The sequence below is a fragment of the Pseudorca crassidens genome, chromosome X (assembly GCF_039906515.1).
Source record: "Pseudorca crassidens isolate mPseCra1 chromosome X, mPseCra1.hap1, whole genome shotgun sequence".
In the NCBI taxonomy this organism is placed as follows: domain Eukaryota; kingdom Metazoa; phylum Chordata; class Mammalia; order Artiodactyla; family Delphinidae; genus Pseudorca; species Pseudorca crassidens.
This window is the reverse complement of record NC_090317.1, coordinates 113,047,761-113,071,490: the sequence shown is the minus strand read 5'-3', so window position 1 is coordinate 113,071,490 and position 23,730 is coordinate 113,047,761. Positions and strand designations below refer to the sequence as shown.

At 43.0% G+C, this 23,730-nt stretch overlaps 1 protein-coding gene across 5 annotated transcripts in view; it reads right to left on the bottom strand.

The window, feature by feature from the left end:
- Window positions 1-843: 843 nt before the first annotated feature.
- Window positions 844-23,730, bottom strand: part of PCYT1B (phosphate cytidylyltransferase 1B, choline) — a 167,106-nt gene continuing 144,219 nt past the window's right edge. For all 5 annotated transcript variants that reach the window (XM_067722378.1, XM_067722377.1, XM_067722380.1 and 2 more), the window contains one exon: window positions 844-5,228. In XM_067722378.1, the coding sequence (XP_067578479.1) occupies window positions 5,016-5,228 (213 nt within the window). In that variant the 3' untranslated portion in view covers window positions 844-5,015. The remainder of the gene's footprint in view (window positions 5,229-23,730) is intronic.

The following is a 23,730-nucleotide window of genomic DNA, read 5'->3' as shown; positions in this document are numbered from 1 at the left end:
TAGGAGGGCCTGAGCACACTGCTCATGGAAGGCCGAGAACATCAATCTGCCTTAATTGTTGACATTTGGAATCCTGATTGAGGGCCTCCACCCCCATCTATCTGCCTCCAGCTGACCAAAGGAGCTTTTCCCCACAGATGGAGAAGTGGTGGAAATGGCCACGCCCCAATGTTTAAGTCCAGGTGAAAAGTATCCCACCAGGCAGCTAGATAAGAAGGGTGGGTGGAGCCCGAGAGCCTGCTGGAGGCTGCGGGCGTGAGTGCGGTCCCGGTGCTGTCGGCTGTGGAGGTCCCAGGCCGCGTCTCCAGCGTCCCAGTGAAGGGTAAGCACTTCCTCTTGGTGGCTCAGTGACAGCACCATAGCTGGAGAAGCTTAGGGAGAACGCAGCCCGCCTCATAAATTCAGAGACTTTTACAGTCAAAGGAGACCTCAGAAACAATTGCCTTCAACCCCTTCGTTTTACAAAAGCAGACGCTGAGGTCTGAGAAGTGAAGTGGTTTGGCCGAGGTCAGAAAGCAAGCTGGCAGTGGAGCGTACAACTCGGGGTCCTGGCCGGGCTCCCTACGTGACCTCCCCTCCAGGTGAGTGCTCCTAAGCAGACTTTTTTTTTTTAATTGAAGTATAGTTGATTTACAATGTTGTGCTAATTTCTGCTGTACAGCAACGTGACTCGGTTATACACATATATACATTCCTTTTTGTATTTTTTCCATTATGGTTTACCCCAGGAGATTGGCTATAGTTCCCTATGCTATACAGTAGGACCTTGTTGTTGAATCCATCTACTAACCCCAAACTCCCAATCCATCCCTCCCTCCCCCCTCCCCCCACCCCCTTGGCAACCACAAGTCTGTTCTCTATGTCCGTGAGTCTGTTTGTTTAGTAGATAGGTTCATTTGTGTCATAGTTTAGATTCCACATATCAGTGATATCATATGGTATTTGTCTTTCTGGCTGACTTCGTATAATCACTAGTTGTTCCATGTTGCTGCAAATGGCATTATTTCACATTTTTATGGCCGAGTAGTACTCCTTTGTATATATGTACCACATCTCCTTCATCCACTCCTCTGCTGATGGACCTTTAGGTTGTTTCCATGTCAGGCGTGAGCCAGCTGGCAACTCCAGGCTTGGCCCCGTGCTGCACTGCACGCAGACCCATCATTCTGAAGGGCTGGGGCCCGGCTGGGCGGAGGCACGATAGCGGCCACACCTGCACTCCTCCGTATTGCGCCAGAGCTCATAAGTAGGAACGCACAGCACCACGCTTTTAAGAAACACAGTAGGAGAAGTGCAATTCTGCATCCCTTTATTTATAAACACGTTGGCAATGCCGTGTCCCGTTGGCGAGCAGGAGTGGGTCTGGAGCGGGGCGGGGGGGCATGTGCAGGGGTAGGAGTGGGTTGGGGAGGGGTGGGGCTGATTCTGGAAGTTCGCGTTATTCAGCACCAGAGCAGATGCTTGGGCGTAAGGTCGGGCTTTAACCCAGACGAGTCGTCGTCTTGTCTCACGTGTACAGCATAGTCTTAAGTATGTATGATCTTATGGCTTTGTCCCGGGACACACTGCAGGGACACAACAAAAAACTCAAGTCTAGAGAGAAAGTAAAAGTTGCAAACGCCTCATGAGCTCGTGTTTTTTTAAAAAAGGACAAATCTGATGGCCAAGACTAGTGCTGAACGGTTGCTTGAGGAACAGGGACATCTCTGCTCCCTTCGGGTTCATCTGATTCAGCTGAGTGTAGGTCGCCATCTCGCAATCTCTCCCTGGGGTATGCCTGGGTGGTAAGTCCCGAAGATGGAGAGAACGAATCCATGCTCTTCCCGTCCCTCCCTCCAAGGATGGACTCTCAGTAACTCCAGCCTAAGGCATGGAGCAAGCTGGCCATCCCGCAGCTGTGTCTCTTCCCCGCACAGCAGGTCAGAAGGCAGACTTAGGTCTTGGGATCACTCCTCTTGGGGCTGGTTTCCTTTGCCTTTGTAAAGTCCTGGCCCACGGGAGTTGGCTTGCCAGAGACGGGCCATTCAATGTGACTATGACATTACAGTTGCCCCATGTTTTTAGCTGGTGAACATTTGATTTCAGGGTCCCCAGGAGGAAGATGTGGCAGCTAATGGAGAAGGGCTGAAATGGGGAAGCTGGACGGGGTGGGGGGACGGGAACCCACATCCTGCACAGGTACCCACTAACCTTGGGTGTCTGTGAAAGAAAGCCTGGCTCCTTTACCTGGTAGGGAGTGAGTGACACTTGTAAGGGAGCGGAAAGGAAGTACGCCCCCCCTCCTGCCCATCTTCATGTAACCTGCCTCCTTCCATGACCTAAACTGTTCTTCTCCAGCCCTCAGTCTGAAGCTTCCTTCCCTGTCTAGGGCAAAAGAACCTTTCCTTGCTTTTTGTCATTCCCGCTTACCTCTGCAAGCTTGTGTCACACTTCGTACATCTCTCATTCCAGCCTTAACGCACTCTTGGCCATTACTGTTGAGTGGCCGGCCCAAACAAAGAGCCGCCCCATCTCCTCCCAAGCAGGAGAGGAGGGGCAGGGACAAACTGGTGGCCAGGACGCATCAAAAGTTGGGTTGCAGAATCTCCTCATTCCTTCTCAGTAATCTCGTAGCCTTAGGGTGGGGAGGTATTGTTACAGGTCAGGAGCGGGACGGAGGGTGAGGCCTAGAATCCGCTTGTGGGTTGTTACGGCCCATCCCTGGGATATCCCAGGCATCGGTCATTTCCCATAATTGGCAGCTAGGATGGCACTGAATCTGATGAGTTACATAAGCGGCACCTGTCAGTGTGGTGCGTGAGGCCGGCAAACTTAGAATCTGCCCGATACATCAATTCCAAGCTATTTGCTCCAGAGCAGGAATCAGGTAAAAGTGATTCATCTGCTCTGGGCCGTGGCCAAAGCCCATAAAAGGCATTCCCAAGAGAGTTTCCCCTACAAAGGGAGGCCCTGAAACGGTTTGAGCGCGCAGATTCTCTTTAACCTACTTGCCTTTCTCTAGGCACCTCTTTCTCCTTTTCTCTTCCCTTGTTCTGACTGCCTTGCCTTCCCCAGCGGGCCTCCTCACCCTGTCACCACTCAGGAGATGGTGGGCATACATGCCCAGTGTGCCCTGGGTACACGACGGGAGAGAGACCAAACGGGCACAGTGGAAGAACGGGGCCTTTGCCCCTCTCAGCAGAGCAGTGCTGTGGGCCTTGACGGCAACAAGTTTTCTTCGCACGTGCCGTGTTCCCACCAGCTCTCTGCCCTGTGAGTGCTCGACACGGTTCCGGAGGAAGTGCCCAGACAAGGGGGTTCCCAGCCAGCTTAGCCGCACGGTTTTGCTTCCCAACAAACACCACTTATCTCCAGGTGGGTAGGGAGGTAGTTCAACCCCAACACGAGGGGGAAAGACATGCCACCTTCCTTCACTGGTTGCCCCACTTGTCACCCAGAAGGCTGTTTCCCAGGGTCTCTGAAAGGGAGAGTTTCTGTCACGAGATGCCGGGCTCTGTCCGCAAGTTGCTGTGTCGGGCCTCTGGCTTTACTGGGACAGCCGGGCAATGCCTCTTCTACCCAATGCCTCTTCTACATCTTGCCTCTACCTGCTCATTTCCACCTGTGCTTAGGGGACAGTAACTTCAGACAACTCAGCAGGCATACTTAGCGTCTTCATCCCATTTGAAACCTAGGGCCGGGGAGGTGGGTAATTACAGGACTACCTGGAACATCCAGAGGCTGAGGTTTCCACCTCGCTCGGCGAAACTATTCAGAGCCTTCCTCTACCCAGGAAGATGATGGGAGGCTGTGAGCACAACATGCTGATTTCGTGGCTGGGACATTTCTACGGGAATGCAGGATGAGCTGACGAAGTGCCCAAGTCACAAGGGAACCAGGTAGTTCTTAAGACCAAGGGTTTCAGCAGGGTATTAGGGTGAGAGCAGTAGAGGGGGATAATGTAAAATGCCACCACCATAGATTCATATTGCACATGGTACACACCCTGGATGGCGTATTGGGAGCATACATAGAACAGATACGTGCAGGTAGCACCCCCTATTGGTATACTATGTGGTTTGGTACATCAAACCGTTACTTGAGGTCTATGAAACTGTTAACTGGTCAGAAATGGGAAAAGCCATTCCATAATAGCATCCTTGAAGGAGAAGCTTCAGGAAACATCTACCATCTGCTAAACTTGGAGCCAAAGCAAAGCGGCTCCTTTATATACATATACACACACATATACATATATATATATGTATGTATATATATGATGTTCTGTTTTGTTGCATTTCCCACAGATTAAGGTAGTTTCTGGAAAACAAGTCAAACCAATGATGAAAGAGTACAACCAGGAGACATTACGCCTTAGGTGGCGTTCTCCTTGACAAAACTGTCCTTGGAATAAGAAGTTGAGGTTCACGCTAGGTGACCTTTGATATACGTAGCCTAAAGCAAGGCTTGGTCTAGACGCCGCGTTCCTGGAACTGGAAAGAATTGATGTGTTGCAACATCAGGTCTCGTGGCTAAACTGAGAAGGTTGGCATTTGTCTGTAGCTTGACTATTTCAGAAGCACTGTGCCACCTCTACTGGAAACAACTTTATTCTGGTAGAGCTCGGGTGGTAGGAGGCAACGTGCAGGGCCCTTAGGAGCTGGAAGTAGATTGAGGGAGCAGACGCTTCCACAGGTGGTATGCTTGGTGGGGGCCAGTGTAAGGACCAAAGCAGAAGGCACGCCACTCAGTGCAAGTCTCCCAGGGGTGCTCTTCATCTTTCCTTAGCAAGGTTAAAGTAGTGGTTCTAGATGATGCTAAGAAGGTTTGTATAGGTTGTCTGGCGGGAAACCTCCATGCAGAGTCCAAGTCTTAGGCTGAGTGGAGACTGACGGAGAGCTGGTCTCAAGGCCTTCCCTTAGCAGAGCTCAGGGTCTCCTGGCCGAGCTGCAGCTCCCACGCCACTCAGGCATCCCCCGTGCCCCCGCCCTCCCCCCAGCCTGGGTGGCGTGGCTCTTGTTTTCTCCCAGCAGCCTTTACTTCTCATCTTCATCCCCCTCACTCATGCTGCTGATGGAGGCTGAGGCGGCTTTGGGTGAGGAGGGGGGTGAGGTTTTGTTCGGGAGCCACGAGAAGGTGGGCGACGGGGAGCGTGAAGGGGACCGGCTCCTGGTGGGGCTGCTCACAGGGCTCTGCTTCGGGGACAAGGCCTGCAGCATCCGGCTACTCCTCTCCTGGAACATCTGCTTCTAGAGAGAGAAGGGAGAGAAGGCGTCTGTTAAAGGAGCCTTCTGAGGCAGTAGGGAAACAAACAAGGCAGGAAGGACAGCTGCTGCTCTAAGTACCTGCACGCACAAACGCAGGCTCGCATGACAGCCCGTGTTCCCCAGACTATCTCTGGGGAGGGGCTGAGTGAGATTCTGGGGCAGGAAGATGCTGCCACATCAGATTATCCTCCCGGCTGGTTCTTGGGGCTCATCCCTTCTTACCACCTTTTCCTCCATCTCCAAATCGAACTGCTATCTGATGTGCCAGGCAAATGGCAATGTCCTCGGTACTTCGAAGTGCAGCAGGAAATAAAACAAAAATCCCTATCCTCATGGAAATGCGGGAGGAATCACACAATAAACAAAATATGAGGTGTGTCAGATGGAACTATGGTCTGAGAGAAAACTACAACGAGAGAGGTTAGCAGATTGGGGTGTGGGCCGGGGAGACAGGTGGGCTGCAAAGGTCAGTAGGGCGCTCAGGGAAGGCCTCACTGAGAAGATGCTGTCTGAGCAGAGACCTGAAAGAGGTGAGGAGGGGACTACATGAATGGCAATCGGGGGGAAGCACGTTCCAGACAGAACTCCGAGAAGGGAGCATGCAGTGCACGTCCCAGGACAAGCAAGGAGACCCTGTGGGCTGGAGTGGAGTTACCTGGGTGAGGAGGGGCATGGGGGGAAGAAAAGGATAAAGTTGGTGGTCATATCGAAGCTGGGGCTTCAGTGACATGCGGGAAGATGGGGTGGAGATGGGTGGTGAGCCCGTGGGGCTGGATGAGGACTGGCTTTCCAAACAGAAGGTGCTAAGTAGACAGGGCTAAGCATAACTGCTTGGCCTGACTGGACCCCAGGTGCCTATATGGTGACAGTAGTTGAGGCTGGAGCACCAGGAGGAGGATGGATTTCTCCTGAGGAGCCCCTGGAAGATTTTAATCAAGAGAAGGGTATGGTAAGATTGGTGATGTAGAAATACCTTTGGGTATGAGCATAAAAGCAAAAAAAGAAACCATTAGAAAAAAAGATTGATGTTTGGCTGTATAGAAAATTTAAAACTTCTGTACCTAAAAAAAAAAAACAAACCACTATGAAATAAGGTACAAGGCAAATGAAAAAAAGGGGGAGGGCTTCCCTAGTGGCGCAGTGGTTGAGAGTCCGCCTGCCGATGCAGGGGACACGGGTTCGTGCCCCGGTCCGGGAAGATCCCACATGCTGCGGAGCAGGCTGGGCCCGTGAGCCATGGCCGCTGAGCCTGCGCGTCCGGAGCCTGCGCGTCCGGAGCCTGTGCTCCACAACGGGAGAGGCCACAACAGTGAGAGGCCCGCGTACTGCCAAAAAAAAAAAAGGGGGGGGGGAATTTTTGCAACATTTAAATACAAATAAAGCGTTTTAGTATATAAACAGAGCTTAGAAACCAAAAAGAATATAATGACCATTTGGCACATACAGGTAACTCACAAAAGACTTATAAATGAACTCTAAAAAATGTTTGGCATCACTAGTAAACTTACGCAAAGTGATGGGAGATACCTCTTTTAATATATCAGATTGCTAAAGATATTTTTCATCTTCCCAACCTTTTAAAAGTTTTTCCAGTTTTGAGATAGAATTGACATACAATTCAATTGTATGAACAACTGAACTTCTCTTTCTGGTTCTTAAACTATATACGTTTAAGGTGTACAGCATAATGATTTCACTTAAATCGTGAAATAATTACTACAATAAGGTTAGTTAACATCCGTCATCTCATATGGATACAAATATTTTTTCCTTGTGATGAACACTCTTAGGATGTACTCTCAAAACCTGTATATATACCATACAGCAATGTTAACTACGGTGATCATGTTGTACATTACATGCCTAGTACTTACTTATAACTGGAAATTTGTACCTTTTGATCCCCTTCATGCAATTTCCCCTCCCCATACTCCCTACCTCTGGTAAACACAATCTGTCAGTGAAATCATACAGTATTTGTCTTTCTCTGACTTATTTCACTTGGCAAAATGCCCTCAAGGTCCATCCGTGTTATCACAAATGGTGGGATTTCCTCCTTTTATATGGATGAGTAATAATCCATTGTGTGTGTGTGTGTGTATAAACCACAACTTTGTCCATTCATCCATCGACAGACACTTAGGTTGTTTCCATGTCTTCACTATTACCAATAATGCTGCCATGAACACAGGGGTGCAGTTATCTCTTCAACACAGTGTTTTCATTTCCTTCAGATATAATAGTTGACCCTTGAACAATGGGGTTATGGATGCTGACCCTCTGCTGTCGAAAAATCGGTGTAAAACATTGGAGTTGGCCCTCGGCGTTCACAGTTCCATGTCTGTGGATTCAACCAACTGTAGATCATGTAGTACCTTAGTATTTAATACTGAAAACAATCCAAGTATAAGTGGACCCGTGCAGTTCAAACCTGTTCAAGGGTCAACTGTATTCCCACAAGTGGAAATTCTGGATCATATTTTGAATTTTTTGAGGAACCTTCATAATGTTTCCATATTGGTTGTACCAGTTGACAATCCCACCAACAGTGCACAAGCATTCCCTTTTCTCTACATACTTGCCAGCATTTGTTCTCTTGTCTTTTTATTGCTCACACTCTAACAGGTGTGAGATAATATCTCATTGTGGTTTTGATCTGCATTTCCCTGTTGATTTAGTGATGTGGAACATCTTTTCATGTACTTGTTAACCATTGGTATATCTTCTTTGGAAAAATGTCTTTTCAGGTCCTTTGCCCATTTTTAAATTGGATTACTTGGTTTTTTGCTACTCAACTCTGAGATCTTTATATATTTTGGATGTTAATTCCTTATCAGATACATGGTTTGTAAATATTTTTTCCCTTTCTGTAGGCTGTCTTTTAATTTTGTAGGTGGTTTCTTTTGCCATGCAAAATTTTTCAGTTTGATGTAGTCTCATTTATTTTGTTGCTTGTGCCTTAGGTGTCATATCCAAAAAATCATTGCCAAGACCCATGTCAAGGAGTTTTGCTCTGATGTTTTCTACTGGGAATTTTATGGATTGTGATCTCACATTGAAATCCTTAATCTAGTGCAAGTCAATTTTCGTGGGTGGTGTAAGATAGGGGTCTACTTTCATTCTTTTACATGTAAATGTCCAACTTTCTAGCACCATTTATTGAAGATACTGTCTTTTCTCTAGTGAGTATTTCTGGCTCCCTTGCATGGGTTTACTCCTGGGATCTCAATTCTGTTTTGTTGGTCTATGTGTCTGTTATTATGCCACTGTCATACTGTTTTGATTACTACAGCTTTATAGTATAGTTTGAAAGCAAGAAGTGTGATGCCTCCCACTTTGTTCTTCTTTCCCAAGATTGTTTTGGCTGTCCACACAGGGTCTTTTGTGCTTCCATATAAATTTTAGGACTTTTTTTCTATTTCTGAAAAAAAATGCCATTAGAAACTTGATGGGAATTGCATCGAATCTATAGATGGCTTTGGATAGTATGGACATTTTAACAATTCTCTCAATCCATGAGCATGGGATATCTTTCCAGTTATTGGTGTCTTCTTGGATTTCTTTCTTCAGTGTCTTGTAGCTTTCAGTGCAGAGATCTTTCACCTCCTTGGTTAAATTAAGTATACTATTCTTTTTTTTTTTTTTTGTGGTGCGTGGGCCTCTCACTGTTGTGGCCTCTCCCGCTGTGGAGCACAGGCTCCGGACACGCAGGCTCAGCGGCCATGGCTCACGGGCCCAACCGCTCTGTGGCATGTGGGATCTTCCCAGACCGGGGCACGAACCCACATCCCCTGCATCGGCAGGCGGACTCTCAACCACTGCACCACCAGGGAAGCCCCAGTATTCTATTCTTTTTGATGCTACTGTAAATGGGATAATTTAAGTCTCTTTTCCATATAATTCATTATCAGTGTACAGAAATGCTACTGATTTTTGTATGTTAATTTTGTATCCTGCAACTTTACTGAATTGATTAGATCTAGCAGTTTACTGATGGAATCTCTAGAATTTTCTATGTATAAAATAATGTCATATGCAAATAGAGACTATTTTACTTTTTCCTTTCCAATCCTAATGCCTTTTATATCTTTTTCTTGCCTGACTGCTCTGGCTAGGACTTTGAGTACTATGTTGAATAGGAGTGGTGAGAGTGGGCAGCCTTGCCTTGTTCCTGATTTTAGAGGACAAGTTTTTAACCTTTCACAATTGAGTATGATGTTAGCTGTGGGACTGTCATATATGGCCTTTATTATGTTGTGGTATATTCCTTCTATACCTAGTTTGTAGTTTTTAACAACTGTCATAAATAGTTGTTAAATTTTGTCAAATGCTTTTTCAGCATCTATAGGGATGATCATATGATTTTTTTCCTTTCATTCTATTAATTGATGCATCACATTGATGGATTTGTGTCTGAACTATCCTTGCATCTCAGGGATAAATCCCACTTGGTCATGGCGAAAGATCTTTTTAACGTGCTGCTGAATGCAGTTTGCTAGTATTTTACTGAGAATTTTTGCATCTATATTCATAAGGGATATTGGCCTATGGTTTTCTTTTCTGAGAGTGTCCTTTTCTGGCTTTGGTATGAGGGTAATGCTGATCTTGTAAAACGAGTTTGGGAGTTTCCCACCTCCTCAGTATTTTGGGAAGAGTTTGAGAAGGATTGGCATTAATTCTTCTTCAAATGCTTACTAAAATTCACCAGTGAAGCCATCTGGTCCTGGGCTTTTCTTCATTGGGAGATTTTTGATTAATGATTCAATCTCCTTAATACTAATTGGTCTGTCCAGATTTTCTCTTTCTTCCTGATTCAGTCTTGTTAGGTTGTATGTTTCTAAAAATGTGTCCATTTATTCTAGTTTGTCCAGTTTGTTGGTGTATAAATTGTTCATAGTAGCCTCTTATAATCCTTTGTATTTCTGTGGTATCAGTGGTAATGTCTCCCTTTTCATTTATAATTTTGTTGATTTGAGTCTTCTCTCTTTGTTTCTTGGTGAGTCTAGCTAAAGGTCTGACAACCTTGTTTATCTTTTCCAAGGACTAACTCTTAGTTTTGTTAAAGTGTTGTTAACCTTTTCTATTGTCTTCCTATTCTCTATCTCATTTGTTTCTGCTCTAATCTTTATTTCCTTCCTTCTGCTAACTTTGGGCTCAGTTTGTTCTGCTCTTTCTGGTTCCTTAAGGTATAGAGTTACGTTATTTGAGACTTTTCTTATTTCTTAATGTAGGCATTTATTGCTATGAACTTCCCTCTTTGAATTGCTTTTGGTGCATGCCGTAAGTTTTGGTATGTAGTATTTCCATTTTTCATTTGTCTCAAGATAAATTATTTCCCCTTTCATTTCTTCTTTGATGGGTCAGGAGAATATTATTTAATTTCCATGTATTTGTGAATTTTCTAGTTTTCTTCCTGTTACTGATTTCTAGTTTCATACCATTGTGGTCAGAGAAGATACTTGGTATGATTTCACTATTCTTAAATTTGCTTAGACTTGTTTTGTGGCCTAACATATGGTCTATTCTAAAAAATGTTCCATATGCACTTAAGAGTGTATATTTGGCTGTTATTGGATAGAATATCCTGTATATGTCTCTTAGGTTCAGTTGATCTATAGCATTGTTCATATCCACTGTTTCCTTATTGATTCCCTGTGTGGATGATCTATCCATTGTTGAGAGTGGGGTATTAAAGTCCCCAACTATTATTGTATTGCTGTTTTCTCAGTTTAGGTCTGCTTTATATATTTGGATGCTCCAACGTTGGATGCATAAATATCTACAATTATTATATCTTCTTGATGGATTGACCGCTTTAACATTATATGTTGACATTCTTTGTCTCTTTGTACTATTTTTACTATAAAGTCTATTTTGTCTCATGTAAGTACACCTACCCCTGACTTCTTAAAATATACCATTTGCTTGGATTATCTTTTTCCACCCCTTTCTTTTTTTTCTGTTTGTTTTTTTAAATTTTATTTTTTAATTTTTAAATTAAATTAAATTTTTTTATACAGCAGGTTCTTATTAGTTATCTATTTTATACATATTAGTGTATACATGTCAATCCCAATCTCCCAGTTCATCCCACCACCACCACCACCCCTGCCACTTTCCCCCCTTGGTGTCCCTACATTTGTTCTCTACATCTGTGTCTCTATTTCTGCCCTGCAAACCGGTTCATCTGTATCATTTTTCTAGGTTCCACATATATGCGTTAATATATGATATTTGTTTTTCTCTTTCTGACTACTTCGCTCTGTATGACAGTCTCCAGATCCATCCACGTCTCTACAAATGACCCAATTTCTTTCCTTTTTATAGGTGAGTAATATTCCATGGTATATATGTACCACATCTTCTTTATCCATTACGTCTGTCGATGGGCATTTAGATTGCTTCCATGACATGGCTATTGTAAATTGCGCTGCAGTGAACATTGGGGTGCATGTGTCTTTTTGAATTATGGTTTTCTCTGGGTATATGCCCAGTAGTGGGATTGCTGGGTCATATGTAATTCTATTTTAAGTTTTTTAAGGAACGTCCATACTGTTGTCCATATTGGCTAAATCAATTTACATTCCCATCAACAGTGCAAGAGGGTTCCCTTTTCTCCACACCCTCTCCAGCATTTGTTGCTTGTAGATTTTCTGATGATGCCCATTCTAACTGGTGTGAGGTGATATCTCATTGTAGTTTTGATTTCCGTTTCTCTAATTAGTGATGTTGAGCAGCTTTTCATGGGCTTCTTAGCCATCTGTATGTCTTCTTTGGAGAAATGTCTATTTAGGTCTTCTGCCCATTTTTGGATTGGGTTGTTTGTTTTTTTAATATTGAGCTCCACTCCTTTATTTTCAGTCTGTGTGTGTCTTTAAGGTTAAAGTGAACCTCTTGTGGGCAACATATTGTCAGATCTTGTTTTTTTTTTTTTTAACCATTTAGCCATTCTGTATCTTTTGATTGCAGAATCTAGTCCATTTATGTTAAAAGTAATTATTGATAGGGAAGGACTTATTATTGCCATTGTGTTAATTGTTTTCTGGTTGTTTTGTAGTTCCTCTGTTCCTTGTTTCATATTTTGCTGTGTTTTTTGTGTGTGTTTTGATGTCTTTTGGTATCAGTATGCTTTGACAACTTTATCATGTTCTTTTGTGTAAATACTACAGGTTTTTGCCTTATCATTACCATGAGGCTTACATAGACTATGTTAAAATAATAACACACTATTTTAAACTGATAATGACTTAAGTTCAATAGACTTCCTAAACTTTACTTTTGCTTGTCCTCTCCCTCACATTTTAGGTTATTGTTGCTGGACAGTTGATATATTATTAAATATTGTGTAACCAATATCAAATTATTGTAGTCATGGTTATTTTTACTATGTTTTCTAACTTTTTAAAGTATTATTTACTTATTTATTTATTTATTTATGGCTTCATTGGGTCTTCATTGCTGTGTGCAGGCTTTCTCTAGTTGTGGCGACTGGGGTCTACTCTTTGTTGTGGCGTGCAGGCTTCTCATTGCAGTGGCTTCTCGTTGCAGAGCACGGGCTCTAGGCATGCGGGCTTCAGTAGCTGTGGCACACGGCCTCAGTAGTTGTGGCTCACAGTCTCTAGAGTACAGGCTCTATAGTTTGGTGCACAGGCATGTGGGATCTTCCCAGACCAGGGATCAAACCCGTGTCCCCTGCATTGGCAGGCGGATTCTCAACCACTGCACCAGCAGGGAAGTCCTGTTTTCTAAGCTTTAGTGTACAGTTATGTGAATTATGTACCACTGTTACATTATAGAATCTAACTTTGACTATATAATTACCATTACCAGTGAGTTTTATGCTACCTTCTTATGTTTTATGATGTTATTTAGTGTCCTTTTACTCAAAGAACTCCCTTTAGCCTTTCTTGTAAGGCAGATCTAGTGGTGAGAAACTCCCTCAGGTTTTGTTTCTTCAGGAATACCTTTATCTCTCCTTCATTTCTGAAGGATAGCTTTGCCAGGCATAGAATTCTTGGTTGATGGTTTTTTTTCAAAAATTTGAATATACCATTCCATTCTCTCCTGACATCAGATGTTTCTGTTGAGAAATCTACCAAAAGTCTTATGAGGGTTCCAGTGTTTGTAATTTCTCTTTTCTCTTGCTGCTTTCAAAATTCTTTGTCTTTGACTTTTGACAATTTAATTATAATCTCAGTGTAGCCCTACTCAGGTTTAACCTATTTGGTGTCCTTTGTGCCTTATGGATCTGGATGTCCCTTTCTCTCCCAAGTTGTGGGAAGTTTTCAGCCATTATTGATTGAAATAATACACTTTGTCTCTTTATCTTCTCCTTCTGGAATTCCCATAATGCACATACTGTTTCTTTTGATTGTGTCCTGTAATTCCCATAGGTTTTATTCACTCTTCTTCATTTTTTTTTCTTTTTCCTCCTGACTGGATAGTTTCTTGACTTCTAGGTTTCTTGTGCCTAGTAGAGTCTGCTTTTGAAGCTCATTGTTGAGTTCTTCAGTCATCGTATTTTTCAGCTCTAGGGTTTCTGTTTGGGTTTTTTTTTTTTTGATGGTTCCTATTTCTTTGAGTTTCTCATTTTGTTCATGTATGGTTTTCCTAATTGTGTTGTCTGTGTGTGCTTGTAGTTCACTAAACTTCTTTGGGAGGATTATTCTGAATTCTTTGCCTGAAAGTTCAGAGATGTCCATTTATTTAGGGTCAGTACTTGGAGCTTTATTAGTTTCCTTTGCTGTCATATTAACCATATTTTTCATGATCCTTGATTTCTTACATTGGTATATGCACATTTGAGTAAGTGGTCTTCTCTTCCAGACTTTACATGTGTACTTTGGCAGAGACAGTCAGCTCAGTTTGCGTTTCTGGATATGTTTGCTGGTAACATCCTTGGCAGGAATGGTTTGCTATCAGGGTTTATTTTGGGGTGAGGCCACTGCCCAAGTTCTGAGGTGACGGGGCAGGGAGGGCTTGCTGCTGCCTGAGAACAGTTGGATAGGACTGCTGATTTGGTTCCCTGCACAAGTGAGGCTGTAGCTTGGGCTCCACAGCTTCCTGGGTTTTCTGGTCAGGATAACTAGATGGTTGTGACTAGGTACTATACTCAGCGGTAGGTGAGGCCATGAATTACCCTCTCTTCCCTGGTAGGGCAGCAGAATAGGCTCCAGGGCCTGTACGGCTTGTTGTTTGGGGATCTGAGTCAGGCAAGAGTGTGTACTGAATTCCCTGGCCAGACAGGGCCACCAGTTTTGCTCTCTGTTCAAGTGCCACTGTACACAGGGTTGTTGGATGAGCTAGGCAGCTTCCCGTGTGCTCTAGTTAGATTCTGTGGTCGGGTGGGCTACAAGGTGTATTCAGCAACAAGTGGGGCTGTGAATTAGGTTCCCTTCCTGGGCACGGTGGGAGAACTAATTCCAAGGCCAGAAAGGCTCTTTGTGGGTGGTCTTGATTCAAGCTGACCTACACCCTAAGTTCCGTAGCTGAACACAGCCACTGGCTTTGCTCTGCCGTCTGTCAGCTCTGCCTGCCAGACTCTGTGCTCAAGTATTGCTGGGCTATGCAGCTTCCCAGGTGTTCTCGCAAGGCTTTCTGGTTGGGTGGGGCTGGGACCTTCATTCAGCAGTCAGTGGGGGTTAAAACTCAGCTCCGCTGCATGCGTGGGGACAGACCGGGCTCCAGGGCCAAAAATCTTTGTTTGAGGACCCAAATCAGACAGACTTCGACTCCACTGAGTTCCCAGGTCAGATGGTGCCAATGATTCGACTCTGCAGATGGACAAAGTGGCTGGCTGGGGCTACTACTTGGGCGCTGCACATAGGAACTTGGTCCGCCAAGATCAGAGTGCTGGTTGTGGCATGATGAGATCCTCAGTGGTCAAGTCCTTCAGATTCCTCTGCAGTCACCATGGGGTAAGACCAGAGATGGTCTCGCAAGAAAGAACCCACAGTGCCGGGAGAGCTGGATGTCCATCTGGGCCTCTTTCGCCACTGGAGGAACAAGAGGCTCGGGGGAGATTTCTCCACGGTGCCATGCTGGCCTGGGGGAGGGGCAGTACGGTGAGCACGCAGCGGCTCCTCTTACCCTTCTAATGCCACCTGTCTTGGTCTCTGTGGTGCAGGGCGTGCTTCAGCCACACCCAAGTGTTCTAGGATTCCCTCAGTGGTGTCTTCTCTGTGAATAGTTCTTCTTGTGAGGGAGAACAAAGTCAGGAATGACCTATGTTGCCATCTTGATGTCACTCCGCCAAGATTATTTTTTTTTAATTGGTAATGGCCAGTGTTGGTGAGGGCTCAGGAAAAAGACTACACTCCTTTTACTGCTGGTGGAAGGGTAAGATAGTAGTGCCGTTCGGAGGGGTAATTGGGCAAATAGGCACAAAAACTTTTTTCCTGAGGAGATGGTCAGAGATGTAAATTTGTGTACATGGACATTCATTGCAGTGTCAACAGACAAAACGTCAAACTCCCTAAACAGGTTAGAGAGATCTTGCACAACTCTGAGATTATACACTAAGCAGCTGATGAAAATCAAGTCCTTAAAGAATATTCAGTAATGTGAGAAAATGTTCATGAGCTATTGCAAAGTGAAAATGATTTTAGAATAGGAAAATATATACATGTAGCAAGGAAATATATACATGTAGATGGAAGAAAGATGGGGGCAATACCCGCCAAATATTAGCAGTGACTACTCTGGGTGATGAGGCTAGAGGTGATTTTTAGTTTCTTTTATTATTTTCTTTACTTTCTAATAGTTCTACAATGAACACACTATTTTTACCATCAAAAAAAAAGATACGCTAGGAAGAAAGAAAGATAACTGAGGCAAGGAGATTAGGCCAAAGGGCATTGCAATAATGTCACAGGTAAGAAAATATTAAGGCCTCAGGCACAACATCAATTCCCCTGCAGTCATTTTCCCTTTTTAAGTTGTAGCCCATTACTTTTTAGGAGCTCAAATCTCCTCTAGCAGATACAAGAGAGATGACTTGCTGATCACTGAGATCCTTTCCAGATTTAAAACTCCATAATTCTATGAATACACTGATTATTCAACTTCCATTAAAGGCATTGATAATTCTGCCAGAAGACATCCAAACCCCTCAAAATCAAACAGAAACAAATGCTGTAGTACAACAGCATTAATTTAGATTAAGCCCATTTATGAGACAAAATCAAATGCCGAAAGGATAGGGTGGCCTATTATTAATGGCAACGTGAAAAAAAAAAATCCTTGAACTTCTAACAGGCATTTCTATTTTTAAATTTTTTAAATTTATTTTTGGCTGCGTTGCTCTTCGTTGCTGTGTGCGGGCTTTCTCTAGTTGCGGCGAGCAGGGGCTGCTCTTCGTTGCGGTGCGCGGGCTTCTCATGTTGTGGAGCATGGGCTCTAGGCGTGTGGGCTTCAGTAGTTGTGGCACATGGGCTCAGTAGTTGTGGCTCGCGGGCTCTAGAAAGCAGGCTCAGTAGTTGTGGCGCATGGGCTTAGTTGCTCCTCGGCATGTGGGATCTTCCCGGACCAGGGCTCGAACTCGTGTCCCTGGCATAGGCAGGCGGATTCTCAACCACTGTACCACCAGGGAAGCCCCTAGCAGGCATTTTGAAATATGTGTTTTTATTACTGTAATCTTTAAGTATATTTTTAGTGGCAGCCACTAGCCCTCCTGCTGTTAATGGATTGTCAGCATTTCCATTAGAAGCCCACTTTCTAAGGAATCTCCAACTCGTCTCCTAGTTGGAGACTAGACAAGACTCAAGCTCATAACTGAATATTCTGCCTAAGGGGATGAAATTATTTGAACCCTTAATGATAAACAGTGGTGTCACCCTTTATAAAATGCAGTATCCAGGCAAAACAACTATGGGTCTTGATTTGCAAGCTCTCTGATCTGTTTCTGGTACATTTTGAAGGGTGGTTCCCCTGTGAAGGAGCTGAATTGAATCAGGTCAGGAGACGGTTTGTAATGAGCTTCCTGGAAAGAAAAGCACTTTAGAAATATAACAAATAATGAAGACCGACCGTGGCATGGCATTTTCAAAGAGAAAAGACTGAATTTAAATTCAGTCTTTTGCTGTATTAAGAGGTTTCCATTTATAAAGTTTTCTCCCAAGAAAAGAACCCCATTTATAGTCCTGTCCACATGAAAATAAATTTCTATTTCCCCTCCTACAATGTTTTCCCTTTTAAAAAAAAGTTCTTAATATCTAGTAAGGCAGTAAATGTCTTGACACATGCATTTAAAGGTTTCAGTGTTTCAGATATACTCTGGCACCACCAAAAAGGAAATAAAAAATATCCTAGTTACAGATGGTTTGGACCTCCTGATATTCAAGATGGAACTCATGGAGAGTTTCAGTTCTGTGCAAATCAATAAGCAACAACTCACCCTGAAACAGTGCCCGACACGTGCCCTGGGTACCCAGCACTGTTATAAAGGGCTTTAAAGTATGAGAAAATTTAATCCTCCCAACAACCCTAGGAAGTGGCTGAGAGGTAAATGAACTTGCTCAAGGCTACCCAGCTAGGAAGTGAGCCCCTGCTCATGACCAGCTCTCCATAACTTTCATAGTAGGAAGCTTTTCATGTTTACTCATGTTTTATTGAATATTTGTTGGAAGACAAAGTTTTCAAACTGTCCAAAAGACAAGTGGGAAATCTAGTTCAGATCCACGAACTGCATTTTATATTTCTTTTCTCAAAATTAAGTCTTAAAACTTAGCAATGCCATGAAAATGGCTATTATAAGGAACAAACAGAAAACAACAAGTGCTGGAGAAATTAGAACTTTCGTGCGTTGCCAAGGGAATGTAAACTGGTGCAGCCACTACGGAAAACAGTATGGCAGTTCCTCAAAAAAATTAAAAAGAGCATTATCATATGGTTTAACAATTCTACTTCTGGGTATATACCCAAAAAGACTTGAAAGCAGAGACTTAAATAGATACTTGTATAGTAATGTTCATAGCCAAAAAGTGGAAACACTCTAAATGTCTATTGGTGGATGAATGGATAAACAAAATGAGGTATGCATAAATAACTGTATATGTGTATATGTATATGTACACGTGTATGCATATACATATGATGGGTTTTTTTTTGCTAGCATGGCTAAAGTATTTCTAAGATGGTGTTGAAAAGAAACATTTTGTCTCTTATAAAATATTATGGAGGGTTTTCCTGGCATGGAGAATCTGAAAGCTCACAAAAGATTCATTGCTTCAACAAACATTTAACAACAGCACACTATGTATGGTTTGAGGATTAATCTAAACCCTGAGGATAGAGCAGTAAACAATAGAGGAAAAAAGTCTATGTTCATGTATATATTTTTTGAGGTATAATTGACATATAATGTTATATTAGTTTCAGGTGTACAACATATATATGTAACATATAATATGTACATATATATGTGTGTGTATATATATATGTAAATGATCACAATAAGTCTTGTTAATCTGTTACCATACATGGTTGCAAATTTCTGTGATGAGAACTTTTAAGATCTACTTTCAAATAGGCAAGAGTATTATTAACTATTACCATGCTGCACATTACATCTCCAGGACTTCTTTTTTAAGAATATAGAAAAAAATCAGTTGTATTTCTATATATTAGCAATAAACAATCTAAAAATTTTTTTAAATCCAGTTAAAATAACAAAAAGAAAAAAATAAGAGTAAATTTAATCAATGAATATAAGACTTGTATACTGCAAATCATTGTTGAAAGAAACTAAAGACCTAAGTAAATGGAGAGACATCCTGTGTTCATGGATTGGAAGATTTAATATTAAGATGACAACACTTGGAAATAAGCCCATATATCAAAAGTAAATTGATTTTCAACAAGGATGTCAAGAGTATCCTTATCAACAAATGGTGATAGACAATGGATATCCATATCCAAAAGAATAAATTTGAACCTTAATTCATACCACATATAAAAATTAACTCAAAATGGATCTTAGGGCTTCCCTGGTGGCGCAGTGGTTGAGAGTCCGCCTGCCGATGCAGGGGACACGGGTTCGTGCCCCGGTCCGGGAGGATCCCACATGCCGCGGAGCAGCTGGGCCCGTGAGCCATGGCCGCTGAGCCTGCGCATCCGGAGCCTGTGCTCTGCAACGGGAGAGGCCACAATGGTGAGAGGCCCGCGTACCGCAAAAAAAAAAAAAAAAAGGGGATCTTAGAGGAAACACTGGTGTAAATCTGTAAGATGTTAGATTAGGCAATAGTTTCTTTTTTTTCTTAACATTTTTATTGGAGTGTAATAAAATTGCTTTATCTCACACTGGTCAGAATGGCCATCATCAAAAAATCTACAAGCAATAAATGCTGGAGAGGGTGTGGAGAAAAGGGAACCCTCTTGCACTGCTGGTGGGAATGTAAATTGATACAGCTACTATGGAGAACAGTATGGAGGTTCCTTAAAAAACTACAGATAGAACTACCATATGACCCAGCAATCCCACTACTGGGCATATACCCTGAGAAAACCATAATTCAAAAAGAGTCATGTACCAAAATGTTCATTGCAGCTCTATTTACGATAGCCAGAACATGGAAGCAACCTAAGTGTCCATCAACAGATGAATGGGTAAAGAAGATGTGGCACATACATACAATGGAATATTACTCATCTATAAAAAGAAACAAAATTGAGTTATTTGTAGTGAGGTGGATGGACCTAGAGTCTGTCATACAGAGTGAAGTAAGTCAAAAAGAGAAAAATACCGTATGCTAACACATATATACGGAATTTAAGAAAGAAAAAAAAAGGTCATGAAGAACCTAAGGGTAAGACGGGAATAAAGACACAGACCTACTAGAGAATGGACTTGAGGATGTGGGGGGGGGAAGGGTAGGCAGTGACGAAGTGAGAGAGTGGCATGGACATATATACACTATCAAACGTAGAATAGGTAGCTAGTGGGAAGCAGCCACATAGCACAGGGCGATCAGCTCGGTCCTTTGTGACCACCTGGAGGGGTGGGATAGGGAGGGTGGGAGGGAGGGAGATGCCAAAGGGAAGAGAAATGGGAACAGGTGTATATGTATAACTGATTCACTTTGTTATACAGCAGAAACTAACACACCATTGTAAAGCAATTATACTCCAATAAAGATGTTTAAAAAAATAAAAAATAAAAATAAAATTGCTTTACATTGTTGTGTTAGTTTCTGCTGTACAGCAAAGTGAACCAGCTATTCGTATACATATATCCCCATATCCCCTCCCTCTTGCGTCTCCCTCCCTCCCACCCTCCCTATCCCACCCCTCTAGGTGGTCACAAAGCACCGAGCTGATCTCCCTGTGCTATGAGGCTGCTTCCCACTAGCTATCTACTTTACATTTGGTAGTGTATATATGTCAGTGCCACTCTCTAACTTCTTCTTAGCTTACCCTTTCCCCTCCCAGTGTCCTCAAGTCCATTCTCTATGTCTGTGTCTTTATTCTTGTCCTGCCCCTAGGTTCTTCAGAACCTTTTTTTTTTTAATTCCATATATATATGTGTTAGCATACGGTATTTGTTTTTCTCTTTCTGACTTACTTCACTCTGTATGACAGTCTCTAGGTCCATCCACCTCACTACAAATAACTCAATTACGTTTCTTTTTATGGCTGAGTAATATTCCATTGTATATATGTGCCACATCTTCTTTATCCATTCATCCGATGATGGACACTTAGGTTGTTTCCATCTCCAGGCTATTGTAAATAGAGCTGCAATGAACATTTTGGTACATGACTCTTTCTGAATTATGGTTTTCTCAGGGTATATGCCCAGTAATGGGAGTGCTGGGTCATATGGTAGTTCTATTTTTAGTTTGTTTTTTTTTTTTTTTTGCGGTACACGGGCCTCTCACTGTTGTGGCCTCTCCCGTTGCGGAGCACAGGCTCTGGACACGCAGGCTCAGCGGCCATGGCTCACGGGTCTAGCCGCTCCGTGGCACGTGGGCTCTTCCCAGACTGGGAGAGGAACATGTGTCCCCTGCATTGGCAGGTAGACTCTCAACCACTGCGCCACCAGGGAAGCCCTATTTTTAGTTTTTTAAGGAACCTCCATACTGTTCTCCACAGTGGCTGTATCAGTTTACATTCCCACCAACAGTGCAAGAGGGTTCCCTTTTCTCCACACCCTCTCCAGCATTTATTGTTTGTAAATTTTTTGATGATGGCCATTCTGACCGGTGTGAGGTAGTTTTGAGTTGCATTTCTCTAATGATTAGTGATGTTGAGCATCCTTTCATGTGTTTGTTGGCAATCTGTATATCTTCTTTGGAGAAATGTCTATTTAGGTCTTCTGCCCATTTTTGGATTGGGTTGTTTGTTTTTTTGTTATTGAGCTGCATGAGCTGCTTGTAAATTTTGGAGATTAATCCTTTGTCCATTTCTTCATTTGCAAATATTTTCTCTCATTCTGAGGGTTGTCTTTTTGTCTTGTTTATGATTTCATTTGCTGTGTAAAAGCTTTTAAGTTTCATTAGGTCCCATTTGTTTGTTTTTATTTCCATTTCCCTAGGAGGTGGGTCAAAAAGGATCTTACTGTGATGTATGTCATAGAGTGTTCTGCCTGTGTTTTCCTGTAAGAGTTTGATAGTGTCTGGCCTTACATTTAGGTCTTTAATCCATTTTGAGTTTATTTTTGTGTATGGTGTTAGGGAGTGTTCTAATTTCATTCTTTTACATGTAGCTGTCCAGTTTTCCCAGCACCACTTATTGAAGAGGCTGTCTTGGCTCCACTGTATATTCTTGCCTCCTTTATCAAAGATAAAGTGACCATACGTGTGTAGGTTTATCTCTGGGCTTTCTATCATGTTCCATTGATCTATATTTCTGTTTATGTGCCAGTACCATACTGTCTTGATTACTGTAGCTTTGTAGTATAGTCTGAAGTCAGGGAGCCTGATTCCTCCAGCTACATTTTTCTTTCTCAGGATTGCTTTGGTTATTTGTGTATCCATATAAATTGTGAAATTTTTTGTTCCAGTTCTGTGAAAAATGCCACTGGTAGTTTGACGGGGATTGCACTGAATCTGTAGATTGCTTTGGGTAGTATAGTCATTTTCACAATGTTGATACTTCCAATCCAAGAACATGGTATATCTCTCTATTTATATCATCTTTAATTTCTTCCATCAGTGTCTTATAGTTTTCTGCATACAGGTCTTTTGTCTCCGTAGGTAGGTTTATTCTTAGGTATTTTATTCTTTTTGTTGCAGTGGTAAATGGGAGTGTTTCCTTAATTTCTCTTTCAGATTTTTCATCATTAGTGTATAGGAATGCAAGAGATGTCTGTGCATTAATTTTGTATCCTGCAGCTTTACCAAATTCATTGGTTAGCTCTAGTAGTTTTCTGGTAGCATTTTTAGGATTCTCCATCTAGAGTATCATGTCATGTGCGAACAGTGACAGTTTTACTTCTTTTCCAATTTGGATTCCTTTTCTTTCTTTCTCGTCTCTGATTGCTGGGGCTAAAACTTCCAAAACTATGTTGAATAATAGTGGTGAGAGTGGGCAACCTTGTCTTGTTCCCAATCTTAGTGGAAATGCTTTCAGTTTTTCACCATTGAGCATGATGTTGGCTATGGGTTTGTCATATATGGCCTTTATTATGTTGAGGTAAGTTCCCTCTATGCCTACTTTCTGGAGAGTTTTTATCATAAATGGGTGTTGAATTTTTTTTTTTAGATGTTGGGGGTAGGAGTTTATTAATTTATTTTTCCTGTGCTGGGTCTTCGTTTCTGTGCGAGGGCTTTCTCTAGTTGTGGCAAGCAGGGGCCACTCTTCATCGCAGTGCACGGGCCTCTCACTATCACGGCCTCTCTTGTTGCGGAGCACAGGCTCCAGACACGCAGGCTCAGTAGTTGTGGCTCACGGGCCTAATTGCTCCACAGCATGTGGGATCCTCCCAGACCAGGGCTCGAACCCGTGTCCCCTGCATTAGCAGGCAGATTCTCAACCACTGCGCCACCAGGGAAGCCCTGTTGAATTTTCTTGAAAGCTTTTTCTGTGTCTATTGAGATTATAATATGGTTTTTATCCTTCAGTTTGTTAATATGGTGTATCACATTGATTGATTTGACCATATTGAAGAACCCTTGCATTCCTGGGATAAACCCCACCTGATCATGGTGTATGATCCTTTTAATGTGCTGCTGGATTCTGTTTGCTAGGTTTTTTTTTTTTTTGCGGTACGCGGGCCTCTCACTGTTGTGGCCTCTCCCATTGCAGAGCACAGGCTCTGGACGCGCAGGCACAGCAGCCATGGCTCACGGGCCTAGCCGCTCTGCGGCATGTGGGATCTTCCTGGACCGGGGCACGAACCCGTGTCCCCTGCATTGGCAGGCGGACTGTCAACACCTGCGCCACCAGGGAAGCCCTGTTTGCTAGAATTTTGTTGAGGACTTTCGCATCTATGTTCATCAGTGATATGGGCCTGTAGTTTTCTTTCTTTTGTGACATAATTGTCTGG